This window comes from Oreochromis niloticus, linkage group LG14, assembly GCF_001858045.2.
Source record: "Oreochromis niloticus isolate F11D_XX linkage group LG14, O_niloticus_UMD_NMBU, whole genome shotgun sequence".
Classification (NCBI taxonomy): Eukaryota; Metazoa; Chordata; class Actinopteri; order Cichliformes; family Cichlidae; genus Oreochromis; species Oreochromis niloticus.
This window is the reverse complement of record NC_031979.2, coordinates 40,386,183-40,408,579: the sequence shown is the minus strand read 5'-3', so window position 1 is coordinate 40,408,579 and position 22,397 is coordinate 40,386,183. Positions and strand designations below refer to the sequence as shown.

At 44.5% G+C, this 22,397-nt stretch overlaps 1 protein-coding gene across 1 annotated transcript; it reads right to left on the bottom strand.

Moving 5' to 3' along the window:
- Positions 1 to 272: 272 nt before the first annotated feature.
- On the bottom strand, positions 273 to 21,395 carry LOC109200069 (collagen alpha-4(IV) chain). Its single transcript, XM_025897931.1, has 14 exons — positions 19,999 to 21,395; positions 17,898 to 18,041; positions 16,521 to 16,563; positions 7,348 to 7,419; positions 3,853 to 3,986; positions 3,425 to 3,469; positions 3,215 to 3,331; positions 2,869 to 2,937; positions 2,761 to 2,796; positions 2,598 to 2,660; positions 1,222 to 1,257; positions 1,070 to 1,111; positions 687 to 767; positions 273 to 320 (listed from the first exon to the last, which is right to left on the bottom strand). Exons 5-14 carry the CDS (start codon positions 3,853 to 3,855, stop codon positions 273 to 275), a joined length of 540 nt encoding a protein of 179 aa, XP_025753716.1. The 5' UTR covers positions 3,856 to 3,986; positions 7,348 to 7,419; positions 16,521 to 16,563; positions 17,898 to 18,041; positions 19,999 to 21,395.
- Between the last annotated feature and the right edge of the window lie 1,002 nt (positions 21,396 to 22,397).

The following is a 22,397-nucleotide window of genomic DNA, read 5'->3' as shown; positions in this document are numbered from 1 at the left end:
TTCCATCCAGGTGGCCCATCCAGACCCTGAGACCACAATCCAATAAAAAATATCTGATCAGTAACAGTGCTACTAAAAATGATATTTGGAGATGTGGGAACAATAACCACGGCAGTTGAGTATCCTTCAAACATGAGATTACAGATGACAATTTTCAGGATGACGATAGTCCTGAACTATGTAAATCAGGAGAATCCTAACCTTCGAGTGAGCCTGGTGCCCAAGAATCCAACAACAAGGAGAACTTCAAGTTCCTAAATAAGATATTTAACCTACCGCAGTCCGTCAATTCCACAGACTCCTTTAACTCCCCGGGAGCCCTGGAATATCCAAGCAGAATGCAACATTAGAGCCCCTAAATGGAAACCAGCATAAGAAACCGACAGCAAACCTCCCAACATTGGACTCCAAGAGATATTAGAAACCAACATTTGTACCAGGCATTAAAAACACTAGCTACTCGAATTTTACAATAAACCTACATAGAACCAGTTTTTAAAAATAAAGGCTCCTACTTCCTGAGGTTTGAGGTCTACACAGGCTTCATGCAGAAAGCTTTGTGCTGTTAGCAACTCTGAATGTCACTATGCATCGAGCTGGCTAATTAGCTATAAAGTTTAACAGAAACAGGAAGTCCCCTTAAATGTGTCATCTGATAGGCTGTAACAGAGTGAGGCTCCACCTACTTTGTCTCCTTTGATGTAGAGGTCTTCGGGAGGGTCAACATACTCAAACGGCCCTGGACGTCCCTGCAAACCCTGATCCCCCTGTGGACCACACAAACTGCTACAGTACTGGCACTGCACATACTACACAGTACTGATGTGTTGCTCTTGCTGCTGTATTGCTGCAGCAATTGTCAGTGGTGAAGTACTATTTATACAGTTTGTAGTGAAATGAAAACAGAAGGTAAACCAGTCAAACAGAAGAATGTGGCAAACAGAGCTCTGCCCGAAACAAGTTGTCAAATGTGACTTTTGCACAGCGCTATTGCCTCGGGCAACAGGCTCTTCACGTGCTGCTGATTCAGTTTAAAGAAATGCCGCTGAGGAAGGGGGCGTGGTTGTACCTCGTCTCCTTTCTGTCCAGGTAGAGATCGACCTCTTTCCCCCTGAAATGCACAAACAACAAATTCTGAAATAAAAGGTCAGAAAACGCAGTCTTTCAAAGTACTCTGATGCTAATCACAATACTATACTCTACTACGTGTATATTACTTACGGGTGAACCTCGAGAACCCGGGCTTCCAGGTACACCCTGCACAGAGAGCAAAGATTTCATTATTGCAATTAGACAGCAGACAGCAGCACTTAGTTTGCTGCCCTCAATCAACGTGACCCTGATCAAGACTTTAGATCGGGAAAATAATTCTTTGATTCTCAGCTGAATTTTTAAGTTTGCCTACTAACAAAAAATAATGAACAGTGTCCAACTTTTAGGGTAGCTTAATTTTAATGGAGAGAGACATAATGTAAAGCCAAAAACACAGAAAAAAACACATTACAAAAAAGTTATAAATTGAACTGAAGTTTTTGAGCCCCTACAACACCCAGTCTGGCTCCCATACAGGCAGCTGAGACGCATTTTCTCTAAACACCGGGTCTCTGTGGCTTTTAAACCCCAAAACATGCTGCGCCAAAAACTGGTCCACCCCAAGGATCGGGTCCCCCGACACAAACAGAGTAACATAGTGTACGCTGTAAGTGCCAGGAGGATTGCCAGGATTTATACATCGGGGAAACCAAACAACCTCTAGCGAAGCGGATGGCACAACACAGAAGAGCAACCTCATCAGGCAGGACTCTGCAGTCTATTTACACCTACAGGCCAGTGGACACTCTTTCAACGATGAGGATGTACACATCCTGGACAGGGAGGAACGCTGGTTTGAGCGCGGAGTCAAGGAGGCCATTTACGTGAAAAGGGAAAGACCATCTCTGAATCGAGGAGGGGCCTAAGGGTACATCTGTCACCGTCTTACAATGCTGTGATTGCAGCCATTCCCCAACTCTCTGTGAATGGTACTCATGGCCGTTGATGACAATTTGCATATTAATGATCAAGGAAGTGACCTGCTCGCCCAGTGTTCATTCAGTGGATTTACTCACCTGGATGATCGAGCATGCATCAAGACTCCCATACAGGGTATATAGGGGCGACCGTGGCTCAGGGGGTTGGGAAGCTCATCTTGTAACCGGAAGGTTGCCAGTTCGATCCCCTGCTCTGTCTGTCTCGGTCGTTGTGTCCTTGGGCAAGACACTTCACCTACTGCCTACTGGTGTTGGCCAGAGGGGCCGATGGCGTGATATGGCAGCCTCGCTTCTGTCAGTCTGCCCCAGGGTCTGCTCCACCAGTGTGTGAATGAATAGTGGAATTGTAAAGCGCTTTGAGGGTCTCGCTATATAAATGCAGTCCATTATTATTATAGATGCAGCTTCATATCTGTGCCAGCATTCTTGTCTGTTTCTGGCTTCAAAAGTCCAACGTGGAACAGTAGAAACCCGAGACCAGGTCCCTTTAACTGTCCTCAACTTAAACACGTGACACAACACCAGATTACTTTCTCCAAGCAGTAAATATTAATACTGGTGACTCACGTCTTGGCCTTTCGGTCCTGGAGAACCCGTTGCTCCCTTCGATCCCGAGAAGCCCTGCTCACCCTGCGGTCAGACAGACAGAAACCTGAAGGAGGACCACTACGACTACTTCCTCCCTATAAGCCCGCTGGCTTGTGTGTCACATGACAGTTTGTTTACTCACCTGCAGACCAGGACATCCACTGGGCCCAGCATCTCCCTGTCAGACAGAAATGCTGTGATTAATAAGCCAAATCCTGATCCTAACCTGCAGCAGTACAAGTGTACTTACAGTCACTCCAGGGTAACGTATGAAGTACACCGCCTGATCTCCTGGATATCCTTTCGGTCCTGGAAAACCCTGAAGAATTAAACACCACAGCGATCGTCAAATACTACTGTACTACATATACTGCAGTACACTGAACTATCCATACAGAGGCTCAAAGCAGTGTAAGACTAGAAAACCTCATCCTTACTCCGTCAGGACTCTTTCACCATCAGGCAGTTAAAATCAAGAGTTCTAAAATCTGGATTCTGGAAAACTGAATGTTTCTCCAGCTCTGATTATTTTTACTGTGGCCTTTCTTGATCTCCATAGTGAAGTGTTTGCTATCAGTGTTACTGTCATTTCTGACCAGTTCTCCGTCACGTCCTTGTTCTCCCGGAAGGCCAGCTTTCCCCTTGTCTCCTCTAGTTCCATTACATCCATCCAGACCTGGACGTCCTGGACCTCCAGCAGGTCCCGGGTGTCCCTGGACACATAAACACAACCAGATGCTGATAGCAGGACATCACTAGGTCACAGCTGACTGAGCTAAGAGGCTGAGAGGGGCGGGGCTTCTTACCGGAACTCCATCCAAACCTGGAAAACCAGGAACACCAAGAGATCCCTGAACCACAAACAACAAGCAGACAGTTAAACTGTTCTCCACACAGTTCCCCGGAAATATTAGGGGTTAGATACCATGTGAGGCCTAACAGAGCTCCGATTGGTCAGACAACAAAAACAGTATCTCGTCTTCAGACGGGTGTACTACAAAGCAAACTATGTTTTCAGAGTTTTCAGCGTTGCGCAGATGGTCTATGTCTAAAGTTCCTCTGGTGTTGTCTCTGAGTGGAGTAGAAGGTGCTCAGCTGACCCATTTTGTGAGTCAAATGCCTGAAGCAGAGTGCTGCTAAAACAGAAAGCCTGACCCTGTTAAACCTGCGTTGCAGTACACCCCTGAGGGCAGAAAACATAAAGTTCTGGAACAGCAGAACCATGTTCCTTCACCATATGTCCTTTCAGGCCTGCAGCTCCTGTTGGCCCCTCATCTCCTCTCTGGCCTTTCTCTCCTGGAGGCCCCTGAGGACCCGGGAAGCCATGGGTCCGTTAGGGCCCTGCAGACCCAGAGAACCAGGAGCACCCTGCAGGACACAAAGAAACCTGTTAATCCTTTAAAAACTGATAAAAATGAATAAATCTTAATAGAAAACATGAACAACCTCAGGTTCCATCGAGAGCTCTATTAGGCCGCCTGATCCCGAGGCTCTCTGTCACTACAATGGACAACCAGGACCAGTTCTGTTTACATTATACATGCTTCCCTTAGGCAGCATCATTAGAAGACAGAGCATAAATTTTCACTGCTATGCAGATGACACGCAGCTCTATCTGTCCATGAAGCCAGGTATCACACACCAGTGAGTTAAACTGCAGGAATGTCTTAAAGACATAAAGACCTGGATGGCCGCTAACTTTCTGCTTCTTAATTCAGATCAAACTGAGGTTATTGTACTCGACCCTGAAAATCTTAGAAATATGGTATCTAAGCAGATTCTTACTCTGGATGGCATTACCTTGGCCTCCAGTAACACTGTGAGGAACCTTGGAGTCATTTTTGACCAGGACATGTCCTTCAACGCACATATTAAACAAATATGTAAGACTGCTTTCTTCCATTTGTGCAACATCTCTAAAGTTAGAAATATCCTGTCTCAGAGTGACGCTGAAAAACTAGTTCATGCATTTATTACTTCCAGGCTGGACTACTGTAATTCTTTATTATCAGGATGTCCTAAAAACTCGCTGAAAAACCTTCAGCTGATCCAAATGCTGCAGCAAGAGTCCTGACAGGGACTAGAAAGAGAGAGCAGATTTCTCCTGTTTTGGCTTCCCTTCATTGGCTTCCTGTTAAATCCAGAATTCAAAATCCTGCTCCTCACATACAAGGTCTTAAATAATCAGGCCCCATCTTATCTTAATCCTGATCACTCGACAAACTCAAAGCCGACAAACAAACTAAGAGAATTCAACAGTCTGCTCGAATCTGGACTTTTGAAACTGTAAATCATTCTTTGTCATATTACTTTTTAGTTTCTCATTAAATACACCGTCACATTAACAAGCTGACTCACAAAGAATGGCTCATGGTGTAAAGCGTCACCTGTCAGAAAGTATAAGAACATATTAAACATGCGGGAACATAACTGAACCTGAGACAGAAGACTCTGCAAAACCTTTAAAAACTTTGTTAATCACGGCACTGAGGCAGAGCGGGTGGACTTCATATGGTTTAATCCAGATGTTGGTGCATTCGAGTCCCAGATGTGTAATGCTGTTATCTGACCATTCGAGGGCGGTGTGGCACCAGAACAGTGACACCCGACACACACTGCCACGTTTGAACTGCTTATTATAGAAGATTCAGAAATGAGTGTGCCAAAAGCACAGTACTGTCCACACCCACATCCACACATCTGCACACTGATAAGGTCAAAGGTCAGATTTACAGCATAAACTCAGCCCTTTGTGGTTTAAACTGAGTAAAAGCAGAGAGCGTTCCAGGATCAAGGGAATGGCGCGTACCTTGAGCGACAGGTGCCGTCTTGTCGCGTTCAGCGCTCATGTGCTCACTTTGTGTACACTTGGTTTTTAAGCCTGTTGTTAAGCTGAGTGATGGTGACCCTCAGTGCGGTTTCACTTTAACGTTCTGCTCCATTTCCAGAGCCGTTTTTTTAAATCTCTGGACTTGGAAGTGGAGCTTTGATGCCTCAGATAATCATATTAGGGATTAGATTATTTCCTTTAGATGATATCGCAAATACAAGAGTAGGAAACATGGAGTGTTACTAGCAGACCGAGGTTTTCGCTCACAGGGACGACTGTACACGTCTGAGCTCATTATTAGAAACGCACTTAATATGAAGATGCACCTCTGGACCAGGAGATATATGACAGCAAGTAAGGAAAACTAGATCCACTTTAACTACAAGGCTCCATTTGCTGTTTGGGCCACATGATGAAACAGAAACTAAACCAAATCAATGCTTTTCTGAAACTAGGTCATTCATTCAGAGGTGTGCAGTTTCTGGCTGAGGAAACATGAATATCTGCGAGGTAATGAGGCCTTACGAGAGCAAAACAAGCATAAAAGCCAAGAAGAACACAAGGTGAGCATGTACAGACCGAGTCACCTGGGCAGGTGAGGAGAAGGAGGTCAGTGTGTTTATCGCATGATCTGGCTGCAAAGCTTCATCACAGTAATGTAACTGTAGTGGGTGAGACTGTGTGTAACACCTGATCCAGGTGTTACACACAGTCTCTGTTGCAACAGTGACCAAAACCAGAGTGTTTTTGGTCACTGTTGCAACATAAGCTGTGGAGACACCTGGATCAGGTGTCTCCACAGCTTATGTTGCAACAGTGACCAGAGTGTTTTTGTAATGACTGTAATGATTCACGTGGAATAAAAGGCTGTGATCTGCACACATTATAAAGCATGTTTGTCCCATTTTTACCTGATGTACAAATAAAGTTTGATGTCTTGACTAAAACTCGCCTGTATCCAGTTTCCCAGTGTTAGTCAGAGCTCTCTGGTTGTCTCCAACATCGAGATGTTTATGATCCCTGATGTTATCTGATCATTAATCACTGATCAGATACACCGATACAAACTTATTGATACATCTGTGTTTATAATCAAAACCGATCGGTTTGGGTGAATCCGTCGATCCTGTGTCTGTGAGTGTGTGTGTGTCCATGAGTGTGTGTGATGAGATGTGACAGCTGTGATCTCTGTTAGTCCTCTCTCCATCCTCCTTTCTCTTAAACCGCTCAGCGTGAAATCACTGAGACAGACGCCTTCCCACAATCCTCTCTGCCTGTCTACTGCCCCCAGCTGTACAAACACACACACACACACAAACACACACACACGCAGGAGGTCAGTGTGAAGCTGGACGACAGTCTGACAGATACATCTTGTTCTTATTGCTGTTGTTAACTTGATCAGCTGATTGTCATGTGATGTTACATCAGCGGTGTGATTGGCCCCTGATAACGTACAAACAAGCCTGAGTCCTGACAACCACGAGCTCTAACAGCAGTTACAGCACAACGCCATCCCGTGCTGGGATAACTGACCTGTGGGGACATGCTCCCTGTTGGGAATAAAGGTCCTTATAATCAGAATCATTGAAATTTAGGGTGAAAATTCAGGTTCAAGGTTCAGTTAAGTGCAAAGAAATTCATGCAAGTCCTCTGAAGTGATGAAAACATGCATGTGTGTGAGTAATCTGCTGAGTCAGTTTAAGGTAAACAGCTGATAATTTAACAGCAGCACTCCTCAAACGACTCCTCATTTCACTGTGTGTGTGTGTGTGTGTGTGTGTGTGTGTTCTGAGCTGCCACTGAAGGAGTCTGAGGTTTGTTGACACTGAAGAGTGTGCAGCTGCGCTGTGGTTTGCTGCTGTTCGTGTGTGTTACAGTTAGTGGGCGGAGTCTCACCCTTGCTCCCTTGGCTGGGAAACACTGACAGGTGGAGCAGTCCCGCCCACCACATGGTTCAGACAAGTCACCCTGGAAACAAGAGAACAATATTACATGACATCACCATGACATCACTGTATCATAATAACACGTCATTGCAGCTCAGCTGACACCAGCACTCAGAGCTGTGACATCACGTCTGAGGTCACAGGCCTTTGCTTTGAAACATGAAGCAAAGGACTCGTTTTTCTGTCGCAGCATCTCTCTCGACATAGTCTGAGAACCTCTGAGCTCCCGTGCTGGTATATCATTGGAGTGGCAGTAAAGACCAACAAAGACCAGCACTCGTGTTTATGCTGACCGCGTCACGCACCGGGTTACACGAGTCGAGAGGTGGAGCCGAAGAGGCATCAAAACAAAAGGAAGGCTGCAGTTAAGGTCTGTATTTTTGGGGCCATCCTGGGTGTTTTGTGTCTGTTGTCTGATGAAGCCAAAGGGCGGAACTTACAAGACTCGCATCCTCGCTTGCAACTCCTTACTTCCATGCTTAGCTCAGTTTTTCCAGGACCCCTTACCTTTCCAAGCCTTTACAGATTCCAGTGTGTAAAAGAGCAACTAGGCAACTAGCCTTTGGGAGTTCCTGTCTCTGCGGTCAGCTGTGTGCCCCATCAAACTGAACATCTTCAGCTTGTGGTCTCGAGTTTCACATTTTCTCTGCTCTACTCCGTCTTCTTGGCTTAAACACAGAAGCCACACATCAGGACTATGATGCTGTTAACTGCGAGCTAGCTGAGGAGTGGAGGCGCTGGTTACAGGAGGACGCCTTCATAACCTGGACAGCTCATAAAAACCTATCCTCCTACCTCCAATCAGCTGAAAAGTTCAACTCCCAACAGGCAACAGGCAATTATTTTCTGCTAGGTTCAATTTCATCATCACCTACCGCCCTGATTCCTGAAATATAAAACCCGATGCTCTGTATCTACAGTTCCCTCTCGAAGAAAATCTGCCCACTGTAGAACCGAATCTTAGTGCCATCGTGAGCATTGAACACTCAACAGAATGAAGCTGACCCAGGTAGCCCCGGTACGACTCCCAGGGAGTTGCCCCCCTGCTCAGGCCCTGTGTTGAAATACTCACAGTGGAACTTACCCGAGTTCAAGTTTTGCTTGAATAAATAAAGAGTTAAACTGACATTGGTCAACTGGGTCTAAGTCAATAACATAGTATTTGTTAGAATGAAAGGACTCAAATGACATCAACCTGATGTGTGTTTTTAGACTTGGTAAAGGTTTCTGTCTATTGATGCTCAGACCGCAGCACTGTTTTTATTTTCTGTTCAGACAGTGAGGAATGTAAACAGAAGTCAGACAGAAAGACAAGCATCTCAGATTCTCAGGAAGCAGACAGCTGACTGTGTGTGTGTGTGTGTGTGTGTTTATCAGATCACGTCAGTGACAATCACGCTCCAATTTTTCCTGACCGATTCTTTCAATGAGTACAGATGTTCAGATGTCCAGATGGATATGACAGAAAAGTGAGATTTAAACTCTAAAACAAGCCAGAGGCACGTGTTCCAGTGCATTTACAGACACAACCTTTGTGCTCACAGTTAGACGTGTAAATAAACGTGTAACCTCTGTGATAAAACTATTGAAGCAGTACAAGTGCACCTATAAAAATAATCACACCTGATCTTCATTGATCTTAATGAATCGCTCTGTGACCAGCCTGTGCACTTTTTATTAAACTACATGGTTTGAAGTTGAGCTCAAATTCAAACAAACAAGTTTTGCACACAAACAAAAACTATCCTGACTGCAGAGCAGCAATATGAACTTTGAGCAATGGGAACACAACCTCTGGCAAACCAGTCTCAGGTAGATTCAGTTTCACAGCACAGTCAGGTCTATTTAGCCAGCTACATGATTGTTTAGGTCATTTTGCCTCAGTACACCTACACAGGAAACTGTAATCAGAAACATGCAGACTTTCACACTCAATTCAAAAGGTCTGAAAAAATAAGTATTGCAATATTATTTTAGGAGCTGCAGCCATTTTATACACAGCTCCCCATTCAAAGGCTCAAAAGTAATCGAGTAGTATCATGGACACAGGATGATGATCATTCCCTCATTAATCCATAGAAAATGAATTCAGTTCAATTTATTTATTTATGTGGCACCAAATCACAACAACAGTTGCTTCAAGGTGCTTTATACTGTAAGGTAGACCCTACAAGAAAACAAGAAAACAAAACATCCAATATTGTTTGATTCATGTGTTTAACTTGACTGCAGCACTTTATATGAGTTCCACAGAGAAGTTGATGCTAACAAGAAGCCATAAAAATGTTAGCAGTGGCAAATCTACAATCTGCTCCATTCTTTAAAAAAAAAAAAGCATCACCCTGCAGGTTTGTCAGAAAATGATTTAAGCTGTGATTTTGTCTCACAGAAAGCTGCTCACAGCTGGCAGAGGTTTAGAAAGTCTTGCGTCAGCTTATTTGGAGTATCAGATGAAGATGTGTTAAAAATGTATCAGCCAATAAGACACCCGATTCTACATTTACTCAGCAAACTCAACGGAGCCTCCAACCCAAAGCAGCCACACAACACCAGCAACAACAAAACTCCGGGTTCATCTCAGCACACTGTGGCTTCAGAGGCATGGATTTCACAGCCTGCGCCCTGAGGTTTAAAGCACGATGGCTGGGGAATGGTGAGAACGGTGGGATGACAATATCGACCTTGGACCCCACCCCACCTTAGACGGACGTCAGTCTAATTAATGCATTTACGTCAATAAACTTTAGAAACACATTTTTTCCTTAATAAACTTTAATTCCACTCAAAATAGACTGCTGGAATTGCAGGACCACGGACAGCGACTGAGGATTTCACGGTGATTGGTGCTCCAACAGGTGAGTGGGGGATGTGGTGCTGCCCTAAGAGTCAGAATCCTGGAAGGACAGCCATGTGACGCCTCACTGACAGGCCCTCATACCAGACTCTTAAATACATGTGTTTGTCAGTAATGATCCAAGTTACTTTCAGTCTTACTGGTAACTGACACGAACGACTGGCTGAAGAGTTTGAGTTGGTCATTCACAGAATTACTGTTATTATTGAAGGTTACATGTGCTCTTAAAGCCTCAGACTGACAGTCTCTGTGCTTGTTTGAGAAAAAAGGGTTGATGCTATTGGCTCTATGATTGGCCGATTCTTGGACTTGACCAATAGCTGTTCTTCTACACCTATGCACAGTGTAGCAGAAACCCTCATGTAGTGCCGAGTGTGCATAAATCCACTCATGTAAGCTACTTCGTTGTAATATATAACAGATATTAGGGAACATGTACAGAAGGTCGGTGAAAACAATCTGTACATGTTTCAAGAATATTAATATGTTTCAATATTCCATAAATACTGTTTATGTACATGTGTTCAGTAAAATAACATAGTAGCTGTGATGTTGTAACTTGGTCCTGCTTTAAATAATTTTTTTTTGTATTTTGGGCTTTTTATGGTCCTCGCTGTCCTGTAGTTACAAACGCAAGCGGTCAACTGGGAATTGAACGGTGCAGTTTGCTTTTCTGTTTTCTAATTTGTGATTTTTATTGCCAGGATGAACACAACCAGAACATAATAAGACTGAAAGGGGACCTCATCACAAACAATACGCATACACCAAATAGACTGAATAATACTTCTGTCACTGCTACCTTAACTAACGCTGCGACCTTTTGGATTTCTTCCTTAACAAAATGAACACAGTTCGATCTCATACCATTCAGTCAAATCGCCTTCAGGTAGTTTCATACCCAGCTGTCTGATTTGATTTCACCCCACTGTCCTTATATGGCATCACTCTTTGAAAAAGCCTTGAATGTTGAGTTTTCTTCATTTATGAAAACCAGTGACACAAATCAGTTGCACAGCGCAGGTCATAAAGACGAAAAGACCCAGATGTCCTGTTTTTCTGTCCTACAGACAGAACAGACGTTACCATCCTGGACACGTTGGATGGCACAGGCTTGAGCCATTTTTGACCCAGTATTTAAACTCTGACATGCTTTCATTCATCTTCTTCTAGATGCTGCCTTCAGAGGTCACCATGTCCCAGAATCCTCCTCTGTCACACCAACCTTCTTCACCACATCCATCAATCTTCTCTGTGCTTGTCCTCTTTTCCTCCTGCCTGGCAGGTCCATCGTATCCACTCTCCCTCCTCTGCACATGTGCAAACCATCTCAGGCTCTCTGACTCCCCCTTGATGGACCCAGTGAACATCTGAACAGCTTCAGCTCTGTAACTCCCAGCTCAGTCCCTTGCTTGACCCTCTGCTCCTTCGTCTTTGCCTCTCCTTCTGTCTCCGTCTCATTCAGACACATGTATTCTGTCTTCTTTCGTTCCTCTTCTCTGCTGGATCTCCACCTGCTCTCTGCTCTCACTACAGATCACAGTGTCATCTGCAAACATCAGTCCACGGATTCTGAACTTACTGGTCGACCCATCTGTCCCTCTTACCGCACGCCTCACCTCTGTCTCTCTGTCCTCATACTGCACCACCCTCACATACTTCCTAATGCAGTAGCACAGTTCCTCTCTCAGCAACCAATCATCTGCTTTCTCTGATCTTTCTCTGATCCACAAAGACACGGTGACACTCCTTCAGTTCGCAGCAGATGGCCCCGCCCCTCCCTGAGCCTGGTTCTGCCGGAGGTTTCTTCCTGTTAAAAGGGAGTTTTTCCTTCCCACTGTCGCCAAAGTGCTTGCTCATAGGGGGTCATATGATTGTTGGGTTTATCTGTATATGTATTATTGTAGGGTCGACCTTACAGTATAAAGCACCTTGAGGCGACTGTTGTGATTTGGCGCTGTGTAAGTAAACATACTGCCCTCCTGCATGTCTCTCCTTAACATCACACCTACACAACAGCTTTTCATCAGCCCTGTTCACCTGTCCATTGAAATCAACCACCACTTTGACCAACTTCCTCCCCAATGTCTCTTTGTCTTCTACCTGATCTCCAACCTGTAGGGCATACACACTGATGACATCCAGCATCGACCCTTCAATTCACAGCTTCAAACCCACGATTCTGTCTGACACTTTCTCCACGACACTATTCGCTGTGGGATCAATAAAGTGTCTGTCTATTCACAGACTCTTCCTGTCCTCCTGTGCAATCCCATGTAGAAATCCTACAAACACCCCGATGTTTAATTGCACCTCGTACTGAAAGATAAACCTAAATGTACTGATGTAGCTATGCTCTGAGGGGTCATCAGGCAGAACAGTAGGACCTGATCCAGGATGTTCCTCTACACACATCCCACACCGAGTGTCCCTGTTGATGTAGTGAGTGTGTTTTTTTTCCTCTGTGGGCCCCAGACAGCGAGTTTCTCAGCAGGCAGCAGTGTTTGTGTTAGCAGCCGCATTCCTGCAGCGTTGTGTAAACGAGGTTATCAGTGAGGCGTGGCTATCAGCAGGAATGTGACTGCTATCACTTTATCTGCTGTCAGGACTTTGTTCTGAACGTCTCCCAAACCATCATCCTTCCATCCACCTCCATTTATGCTGCACTATCACTACTTACGCTGTCATGACTCCCTGCACTCACATCACCTCTTCATCAGCACTCCGACTGTACTCAAACCAGCTTCCAGCATCTTCCATTAATCACCATCCCTCCATCTGGGGTGCCGAGATGAAGGGACTGACTGGCTGACCAGAAATCCCGGCCGCTGATTGGCCAGCGCCGCTGCTGTTCCCAGACAGACTGAACCTGGTGACCTCAACGTGACAGGCAGGGTAAAGAAAACAGTCTCCATCTCTACAACATCTGAGGATCCAGGTCTGATCCCTGAGGGACTCCAGAGGACCTGAACAATCAGACCCTGAGCTCCTGAATTTAGTCCAGTGTCGTTTACATACAGATGAGGACAAAATATTATGAAATTTAATGTTTGTCACTTACTGTTTTCTAACAGTCAGGAATTTTTAAACGTAGCATTTCTAAACATGCTTGTTTTCCTTGTTTCTATTTGCATACAATCACAGAAGTATGAACACACAAAGTTTAAGAAATTCAAAGAGAGCCACACGGTACAAAACAACTTCAGACTGATGTGCACACAACTGTGCCGTCAACGACCACAACAGACGTCGCTCCAGGTGAAGAACGACGTCCAGAAAACCAAAGAGAACGTCACTGAGCCCTGACTTCAATCCCACTGAAAATCTGTGTGGTGAACTGAAGACCGAGGTCTATGCCAGAAAACCATCGAGTCTGGAGAGCTGCTAAAAAACAATTAGCTGGGATTGCTCAGGAGACGTGTGAGACTTGTTAAAGCTGCAGCGACCGCTGCCTGTCATTTACTGCATGATACACAACTGACTATTAGCTTCAGGGGGCTATGCACCGCTCAGGGTGAGATGCACACTGGCCCCTCTCGTCTTCAGCCTGCAGGCCATCTGTAAAGGATCCACCAAGCACCTGACACTGTTAGCGTCCTGCCAGGTTGTTGGGTTTAGATAATATTCCCTCTTTTTATGGAGTTTCCACATGTTAAGAACACACAAACTGTAGACACCAACAAACCTGCTATACAGTCAGATCATCTATCACTGGTAGTTTTGCATTAAAAAGAAAAATCAGCTCTATGCTTCTAAAACGTTCTCCATCACTTTTGCTTTCATCAGGTCTGATCCGGGGCTGCTGACTTTGTGGAGCCTCTGCTCACTAATCCTTCACTGAGCCCAACTCCGCCAGCGAGGCCGAGACTTAACCTTCATGAAACATGATTAAAAGATTCATCATCAGGCTGACGGTAAACAAAACACTAACAACTGTTTCAAATCCTTCAAGAAGAAAAACAGTCACTGCTTCAAAGCTGGCTTTTGTTTTTTGTCATATCTGACGAGGACGCCCTGGCCCCTGGGACACTGATATATCTGCAGTTATGTTGATGTCAGCACCGTTTGATTGGTTTCAGTAATATGGCGTCAGCTGCTCCGCATCGAGTGCCTTTCTATATTTCATAGATTTACATGTTACTGATGAAATATGGCAGTTTGGGCTGTTCAAGAAGCTCTGATGGCGTTTTTGACTGAATGAATCAATTGTTAAAGATAAATAAATAAATCAGCTGATTACTCCATAATAAAAATAACTGTTGGTTGCAGAAGCACTGTTTAGTTCAGTGTTGCAGTATCGGCAGGAGTGACTATAACCAGCTGTCTCCTCAGTCAGTTTCCCATCTCACGTTCCTCCACCTTCAGTTAGCAACATTAGCCATTATTATTCTCTGCAGTCACAGTGCAGTTAGCAAAGTGGACATGAAGCTGTTCTCCACCTGCTGAACCAGAAATATAATCACTGAGACCCATCAGACTGCAGGACAAGAGCCTCAAACATTGCCACAGTGACCCGGCCTGTACGCCTGCTGGTAGGAAAGCACTGGAGGTAGCTAGTGTTCAAATTAATAGAGACAGGTTGACCATTAGTTTGTTGTCTGTGGATGGCATCATTCTCTCTGACAGATGATAGAACAGAAATAAAATGACCGTCAGAGCAAAGCTCATGTGTGGACAACCCTGGAAAAAGGACTCTGCAGAGGTAACGAGATGAAACGATGTGGGAAGAAGCTTCATTCGGGAATAGCAGCTTGTTTTAGATGTTAGTAGTTTCAGTGGATTAGCTCATGGCAGAGAAAGTTATTCTACAGTTTCTGGTCAGCGCTGTTTAAACGGTGTTTTCATGTCTCCTGCCTCTGTGGGAGGAGCCTAGGCTATTCAGAGTCTTAGCTAACAAAAGCAGACGGCACCAATCTGATGCCAGGTGCGACTGACTGTGATTTCACTGGCTGTTTACTGCTGGTTGGCAGAAGCTTGTGTTTCTTTGGTCACTGTGAAGTGGATCGTGGTGTACAGAGAAGCTGAAGCTGAAGCTCCTCTGTGAGCACCAGGATGAGTCGTCACTGTTAAAGAAGTCCGATTTCAGAATCCAATTCAGAAACAAGCGAGGATGGAACGTGAGATTCGTCATCTCTCTGAGAAGACTGCAGGACTCAGGCTTCAAGGAGAAGCTCAGAGTGGAGGTGGCTGCTTGGTGGATGAATCCTGAGCTCCATCTGAGCGCTCAGGATTCATCTGCTGATTAAAGGCAAAGGACAGAACGTGTCATTAGACAGTACAATATGTGAGCGCACATTTATGATGCCTGCGATGACAGATAGCAATGGCAGTTTTATTTATATAACAGCCAGAGGTTCTGTTGCTCCCTCCATCTGACACAGGACTCAAACCTGAACTCTGTAACACCTGTAATGCATCACTGTCCCGAAACTCCACATCACAATTTGCATTTAATTAAAATACCAGTACCGAAGACTCTCTGTCTCTCTTCCACAGCATGTCTTTATCCTGTTTTCCTTCTCTCACCCCAACCAATCACAGCAGATGGCCCCGCCCCTCCCTGAGCCTGGTTCTGCTGGAGGTTTCTTCCTGTTAAAAGGGAGTTTTTCCTTCCCACTGTCGCCAAAGTGCTTGTTCATAGGGGGTCATATGATTGTTGGGTTTTCTCTGTATGTATTATTGTGCTATCTACTGTACAATATAAAGCACCTTGTGGCGACTGTTGTGATTTGGTGATGTATAAATAAAATTGAATTGAATTGAATTGAAAGGCCCAGTGGCAACATACGGGTCGGACTCATCAGAACAACAAGCAAAGGTTTGAGAAAGATCATGTAAAAAGAAAAAAGGATGTGAAATTATGTGAAGCCGTGCATTTCCTGCAAACACCAGAATAAAACAGTCTGCACCTGAGTGCAGAAGCACAGCTGTGAGGTATTCATTTCTCAGCTGGAGGGAAATTTAAACGTTGGCTTCAAGCTCAGTGACGACAGCACAGCCCAACTATTGGCCAGGACAACTGATGATGTCATCCCACCAATGATTCATCTTTACATCATATGACAACTTCCACACTGTGGTCTGCGATTTGACCAATAAGAGCAGAGATACTTTAACCATGGAAACAAGCTAATGGACAGACAACTTGTTTCAGCTGACTCGATTTGATGACATCACACAGTAGTGAAAGACAACAAGCTGTGAATGGCTGGTGGCCAGTGTTTGCTGGATCAGACTGAAAGGGCTTATAAAGGCAGAGGTGGACTCACCCCGAGAGCTGCTGGCAGGGCTTTGAGTACGATCAGGAGGCACCTGAAGGAGAGAGGACACAGTTGAAACACAAACACAAAGGAATGATAAAAAACGTTGATCCACGGCGATGCATAAAGCCCCAACCAGCTTTAAACAGGCAGCAGCTATTAAACTATGAAATGCACCCACACTCAGGGTTCCCACCAACACTACGAAACTGTACGGCAGGGGTGTCCAACTCCAGGCCACGAGGGCCGGTGTCCTGCAGGTTTTAGATCTCACCCTGGGTCAACACACCTGAATCAAATGATTAGGTCATTACCAGGCCTCTGGAGAACTTCAAGACATGTTGAGGAGGTCATTCAGCCATTTAAATCAGCTGTGATGGATCAAGGACACATCTAAAACCTGCAGGACACCGGCCCTTGAGGCCTGGAGTTGGACACCCCTGATGTACGGTAAGACTTGGTTTATAAGCCAAGATGTAAAACGCATACTGACACCACAGTTTGTTTGAAGAAAATAGTCTATGGTTTGTAATCTATGGTTAAAAGAGGGTGATGAGGTGGCGCAAGACATAGTGCGCTTAAAGTTAATCCAGGCATCCGTACCTCGCATCTGAGCACGTGCATCACCCAAACACTCAGGCAGAGTTACAGACGTGTGTAACATGTGCTAATGAGCAAAAACAGCAACTCCAGTTAGCTGAGGTGAAGCATAGCAGACAGCTAGCAAATACAAACACCTGTGTCACCATCCACCTGTCAGCCAAAGAGGCCCCGCCCCTAAACTTTAAACCTTATTACATATTAACCAGGTGAATCCTAAAAACATTCTTCTACTATACAGGTGTTATGAAGGAGGGACCAAACAGTTTGTGTATCAGGCTGTAAACATGTTTATTTCTGCTGTACAGTTTTAACATGGGAGTCTATGGGACTGACTCACTGCTGCCTCTGCTGGACATCAGAGGAACTGCAGCTATTGGGACTGTAGAGTCGGTGTCTTTTGTCACTGTAACATTGTTACACGTGTTGCATGGGTTGTGCTGCTGTTTGCACATGAACTCATCTTCATTGTAAAAGAATTTAGTGTCATGTTACCAAAGACGAGACTGTCAGCAAAATGTGACAGCTGCAGGTGAAAGGTTGCCCTCATTTCAGATCAGGGCTCAGTTTGATGTGTTCATGCAGCACAAAGAGTGTACACAACAAGTGTGTACTACACAGGAGTGTAAAAGTACGTCAGCAGTACCAGATAAATCAGGATTATTATGGTATGTCAAACATGCAACAATAAAATATGATCTTCTTCTTTGGTGTGCTGAGACAGACTCACTGTGAATTCAGTCATGGAAACTTAACAGACGTGTTCACATGTGCGGTTTTATTTACCAGAGCAGATTGAGACCACAGGCGTCAGAGCAGGAAGTCAGCAGCATATTGCCCTCGGCTCAGAGGAAGTCCCTCCTGCTACACTCTGACTCCGCCTCCAGCCAGTTCTCGGCCTGTGAGGACACTCCGACGCTGTTGGTCGTCCTGCAGGAACAAAGACAAACTGAGGCTGAAGATGATGAAGGTGAAACCGCACACACCTGAGGTAAACCTGACCAGGATCAAACCGTCAGAATAAAAATCGTAACAATAATAATGATGAAATATTAAACGTGACTGCTCTCGTAATCGTTAGTTTTCCAACTGTATTCTCACACCTGATGATTTTTATGTTTGTATCAGACAGAACCATCGTGCGCTGAAAGCACACCTCCCTGAAGGCTGTGAAATGTTATCGTCTGTGAATTCAAAAAACAGAAATCCTTCCACTCCTCCACACAATAGGACCTCGTCTCGACTCCAGGGAAACAAAGAGTGTTTTTCCTCTGCATACCTGCCACGAGGATAAAGCATGAATGAAGATAATGTCTCTTTCAGAGCAGTAAGCATTCGTGAATATCTGACATCAGATGTGCAGCCCTGTCCCGTCTCACAGCACCAACAAATTCCTCTAAAAGTTCCTGGAAGGGATTCAACTCCAGAAGTTCAATTAGCGCTAAGTTGATCTGCACTTCACACTTACTTTATTTTCACTAATACTGTCACAGTACTGGGTCTGAGGTCTGGGACCGAGTTTGTGTAATTTCAGTTTAAGTTATATTCTTTCAATGATTGTTTTCTGCTTGCATTATATTTATAGTCCCTGGTTTCTGTTCGGTATGTGTGCCTCCCCTGTTCCTGGTGTTCCTGGTGTTCCTGGTGTTCCTGGTGTTCCTGGTGTTCCTGGTGTTCCTGGTGTCGTGTCTCCAGTGAAGATTTAGTTCTGGATTCTTGTTCTCCTTATTTGTCTCTGTGTTGTGTGAGTTCTCTGTCACTACGTCTTCCCTGTGTTCCACGTCTCAGTCTCAAGTCTGTTTCATGCTTCCTGTTTTATTTTGATAGTCCTTGTCCTGTGTTCAGTTTGTTGAGTTTTGCTTCCCCTTTGTTTCGGTATGTGTGATTAGTCCCAGCTGTGTCTCCCTCCTGTGTCTGATTCCTTGTTACTCCGTTTTGTATTTAAGCTGCGTGTCGTCCTCTGTCCGTTGTCGCGTCGTACCGTCATGTGGCTGTCTCTCTCCTGTGTTCCTCGGTCCAGTAAACTCCCAGCTCCCAGTTTTTCTGTTTGCTTTCCTCGCACTCTAGTTTTGGTTTCTCGTTTAAGTTACGTTTTGGATTTTTGTCGCTCAGATGTTCACAGCAAAGTGCCTTTTTGAGTTTATCCACACGTGTGTGTTGAGTCCTGTATTTGGGTCCACGTCCTGCCTGCCGCTTGGGTTCAATTCGAGGTTTCCAGCTGGACATTTGTCAGAGCTGCTGCGACAAAGGATTCGTGTAGGACCATCCACCTGCTGCACATGTGCAGATCTACACACACTACATAAATCGGATCAACACGTCAACATTTTTGTATTAAAGTCAGTCAAAGAACTACAGATACACACTAAATGAGCCTGAAACCTGATGGTGGTGTTGGGCTGCCGTCAGTGTGGAGCTGGTGGAGGTCTCAGCACCCCCGACTCCATCAGCTGCTCCACGTCAACAGGTGTGAAATCACCTGCTGACCAATCAGCCCTGTGATAAAATGGCAACACCATACCTGCAGGATCCATCGAAAAAGCTCCAGCGAGGCTGGAAACATGAATGAAATGCTCGTGTTTCCTAATCATGACGTTCTGACAATACTTAGTCTGTAACTCTGTCCTGGTTTCAAACAGGTTAAAATTCATTTCCAGTCTTACTGACACAGTCATGCAGGCTTCTCCTCTCTCACTGTCAGTCACAGTCTCTTCTTCCTCCGCTCCCAGGACACTAATCCATGCTTCTGATTGGTCACATGCCAGCCTCACTCCTTTCATGTGAAGCTCACATGAAGCTGGTTATTAACTTAGTGAACTGATAACCTGCTTCGTTAGTTTCAGTGAATCCAGACATCAGGAAGATATCACAGGTGTGTTAAACTCACTTCCTGGTACAGGCCTCTTAGCTGCATCTGTTTGTGAGTAACTTCTTGCTTGGACAGCCAATCAGGACTTCTAAACTTTGTGTTTGAACTGCACATGGACAGCATGCTGCACAGGAGCATCACAGGAACCCTGACTTGGCTCCATCAGCAGCCCATGCTCCCCACAGTCATGTTCTTTAGAGGATGCTGATGCTAAGAGCAGCAGCAGGTGTGTCTGGAGGTCAGCCAATCAGAGAGCTGTGTCTCTATAACTTGTCAGCCTTTTACTGCTCCCTGATTGGCTGCTATGACTATGATGTTGTATTTGTTGCAGGTGTTTAGATAAAGTTAGAAATGGGAAGCTTCTGTGATGCATGTTTAATGTGAAGAAAGTTGATCTAACAGCATAACGAGTTCCATCAGCTCTTGCTTTAGCGACACTGTCTGGACTGATGGTTTCAGTAACCTCCGCCTGCTACAGGCGCTAGCAGCACAAACAGCTGTTCGTGATGCTAGCAGCACAAACAGCGAGAAGGGTCTGGCTGCAGCCACTGGGGAGCGCCATATTACCTCCACAGTAGCCGGAAGCACGTGACCTCCACACCAACCGGAAACACGTGACCTCCACAGTATCCAGAAACACGCATGGATACCGTGGAAGACTTGCAAGTGGATCGCAAAGGTTGGGACAGACTCTTTCTTAAATAAATTTGCCGTTAGTAATTTCATAATTCTAGGAATCGTCTAGTTTGCTTACACTGATCATGTTGCCACTTTTTTGCGTTACAACAACATTCGTTCTTATTTTAATTTTTTTTTTTCATCGTGCTTCATGGCAGAGAAGCACACAGCTATGTGTTTTCCTGGCCCTGGTTTAAGTAAGAGAGCTGGATTAAGGGCTTCTGTGGGCGAGAAGAAGAAAAACAACACATTTTGCATTAGAATATGATTTATTGTTGGCGTCAGAGATGCAAAATAACGAAGTACAAATACTTCAATACTGTACTTAAGTAGAATTTTCTGGTATCTTTACTTTACTGCTGTACTTTTTTGTGCCTACTGTATACTTCTTTATACTTCTACTTCTCACATTTTAGCACGCGTATCTGTACTTTGTAATCCGTACATTTGTAAATCAGTCCCCCGCCCGCGTGCTTCGGACGCAAGTTTACTTCAAAATTTTGTACATAAATTATATTTTAGAGCTGAATAAAGGTATAAGTCAATACTTATACCTTTATTCGATTATTTTTAAAGAGAGGTGTCTAAACTGTAGAAAGGAATATGTGTACTTTTGACACCTCTGGTTATCGTCAACACTGTAAATTTCGTCATAAACAGATTTATATATTTATCAATACTCCTATTCGCTATTCTATTCTGTACTGCATTTTATCGCCCAGATTTTAGTTAGCCTCTGTTCAATTGACTGTTATATGTCATTAGAAACATATTTCACAAATTAAAGTGTCTTGTAAATTATGGGTTGTTGGTTTTTTTTTCAAGAATTTTCTTCCCAAATCTCTTACATGTTAACTGTAACTTGTTACTTCTGCTAAAACCTGAACTTACATGTGTATATGGTGTTTATCTGTTTTTCTCTCTGTTTTAGATGCACATATCAATCTGGCATTCAGGCTTAAAGCAGGATTGCAGGAATGCAACACGTGTTGCAGAGGACTCTTTCACTGCCCTCTGTGCCCCACTTTCAGCCCTACTGTCAGGGCAAAGATTGAGGAGCATCTAAGTGTGCATATAAAAAATGCTTTGCCTTTCAATGGTATGTTTGTATTAAATATACTTAATAGTTATGAATATGCACTTCTGCAGTATCTTTGTTGACTTAAAAGTTGCTGTTCACATTGTACAGCAGCGCATTCATCAGCGAGAGGAAAAAGTGTGTTTTCATTAAATATTTTTTTTCCTGTTCACCATATTTCCTGACAGCTCTTGTGATCCACACCATTTTGCTTTCATTATTGAGGATCGCTTGGATATTTTTGTTAATATGTACAATCTGATTGTTAGATAAACTGACTGCATTCTATACAACTACATTTAAATTACATGTTGTTGTTGTTTTTTTTCTTTTTTCTCTCTCTTACAGACAAAATGATATGCCGGTGCACTTTCACTGCCCTGTCTGTAACATGACAGTCATACAGCGTGGGGATATGGCAAGGCAATTATTGTCATGTCAGCATTCAGCATTGCTCCCCACTGAACTCTGCGAGGAGCCCCGCCTCTCTCCCTCTGCACTCTCCGTGGAGCCCCATCTGCCTCTCGATGTCTCCAGCATCTAAACCATTTTCTGAATCTTCAGTAGAACATTCATGTGCTCTACCCTCTGTGCTAAATGAAACTGCGGCTTGTGGAAAGTCCTTGAAAATGAAACGCCCTCACTGTGGTCTTAGTCTTCT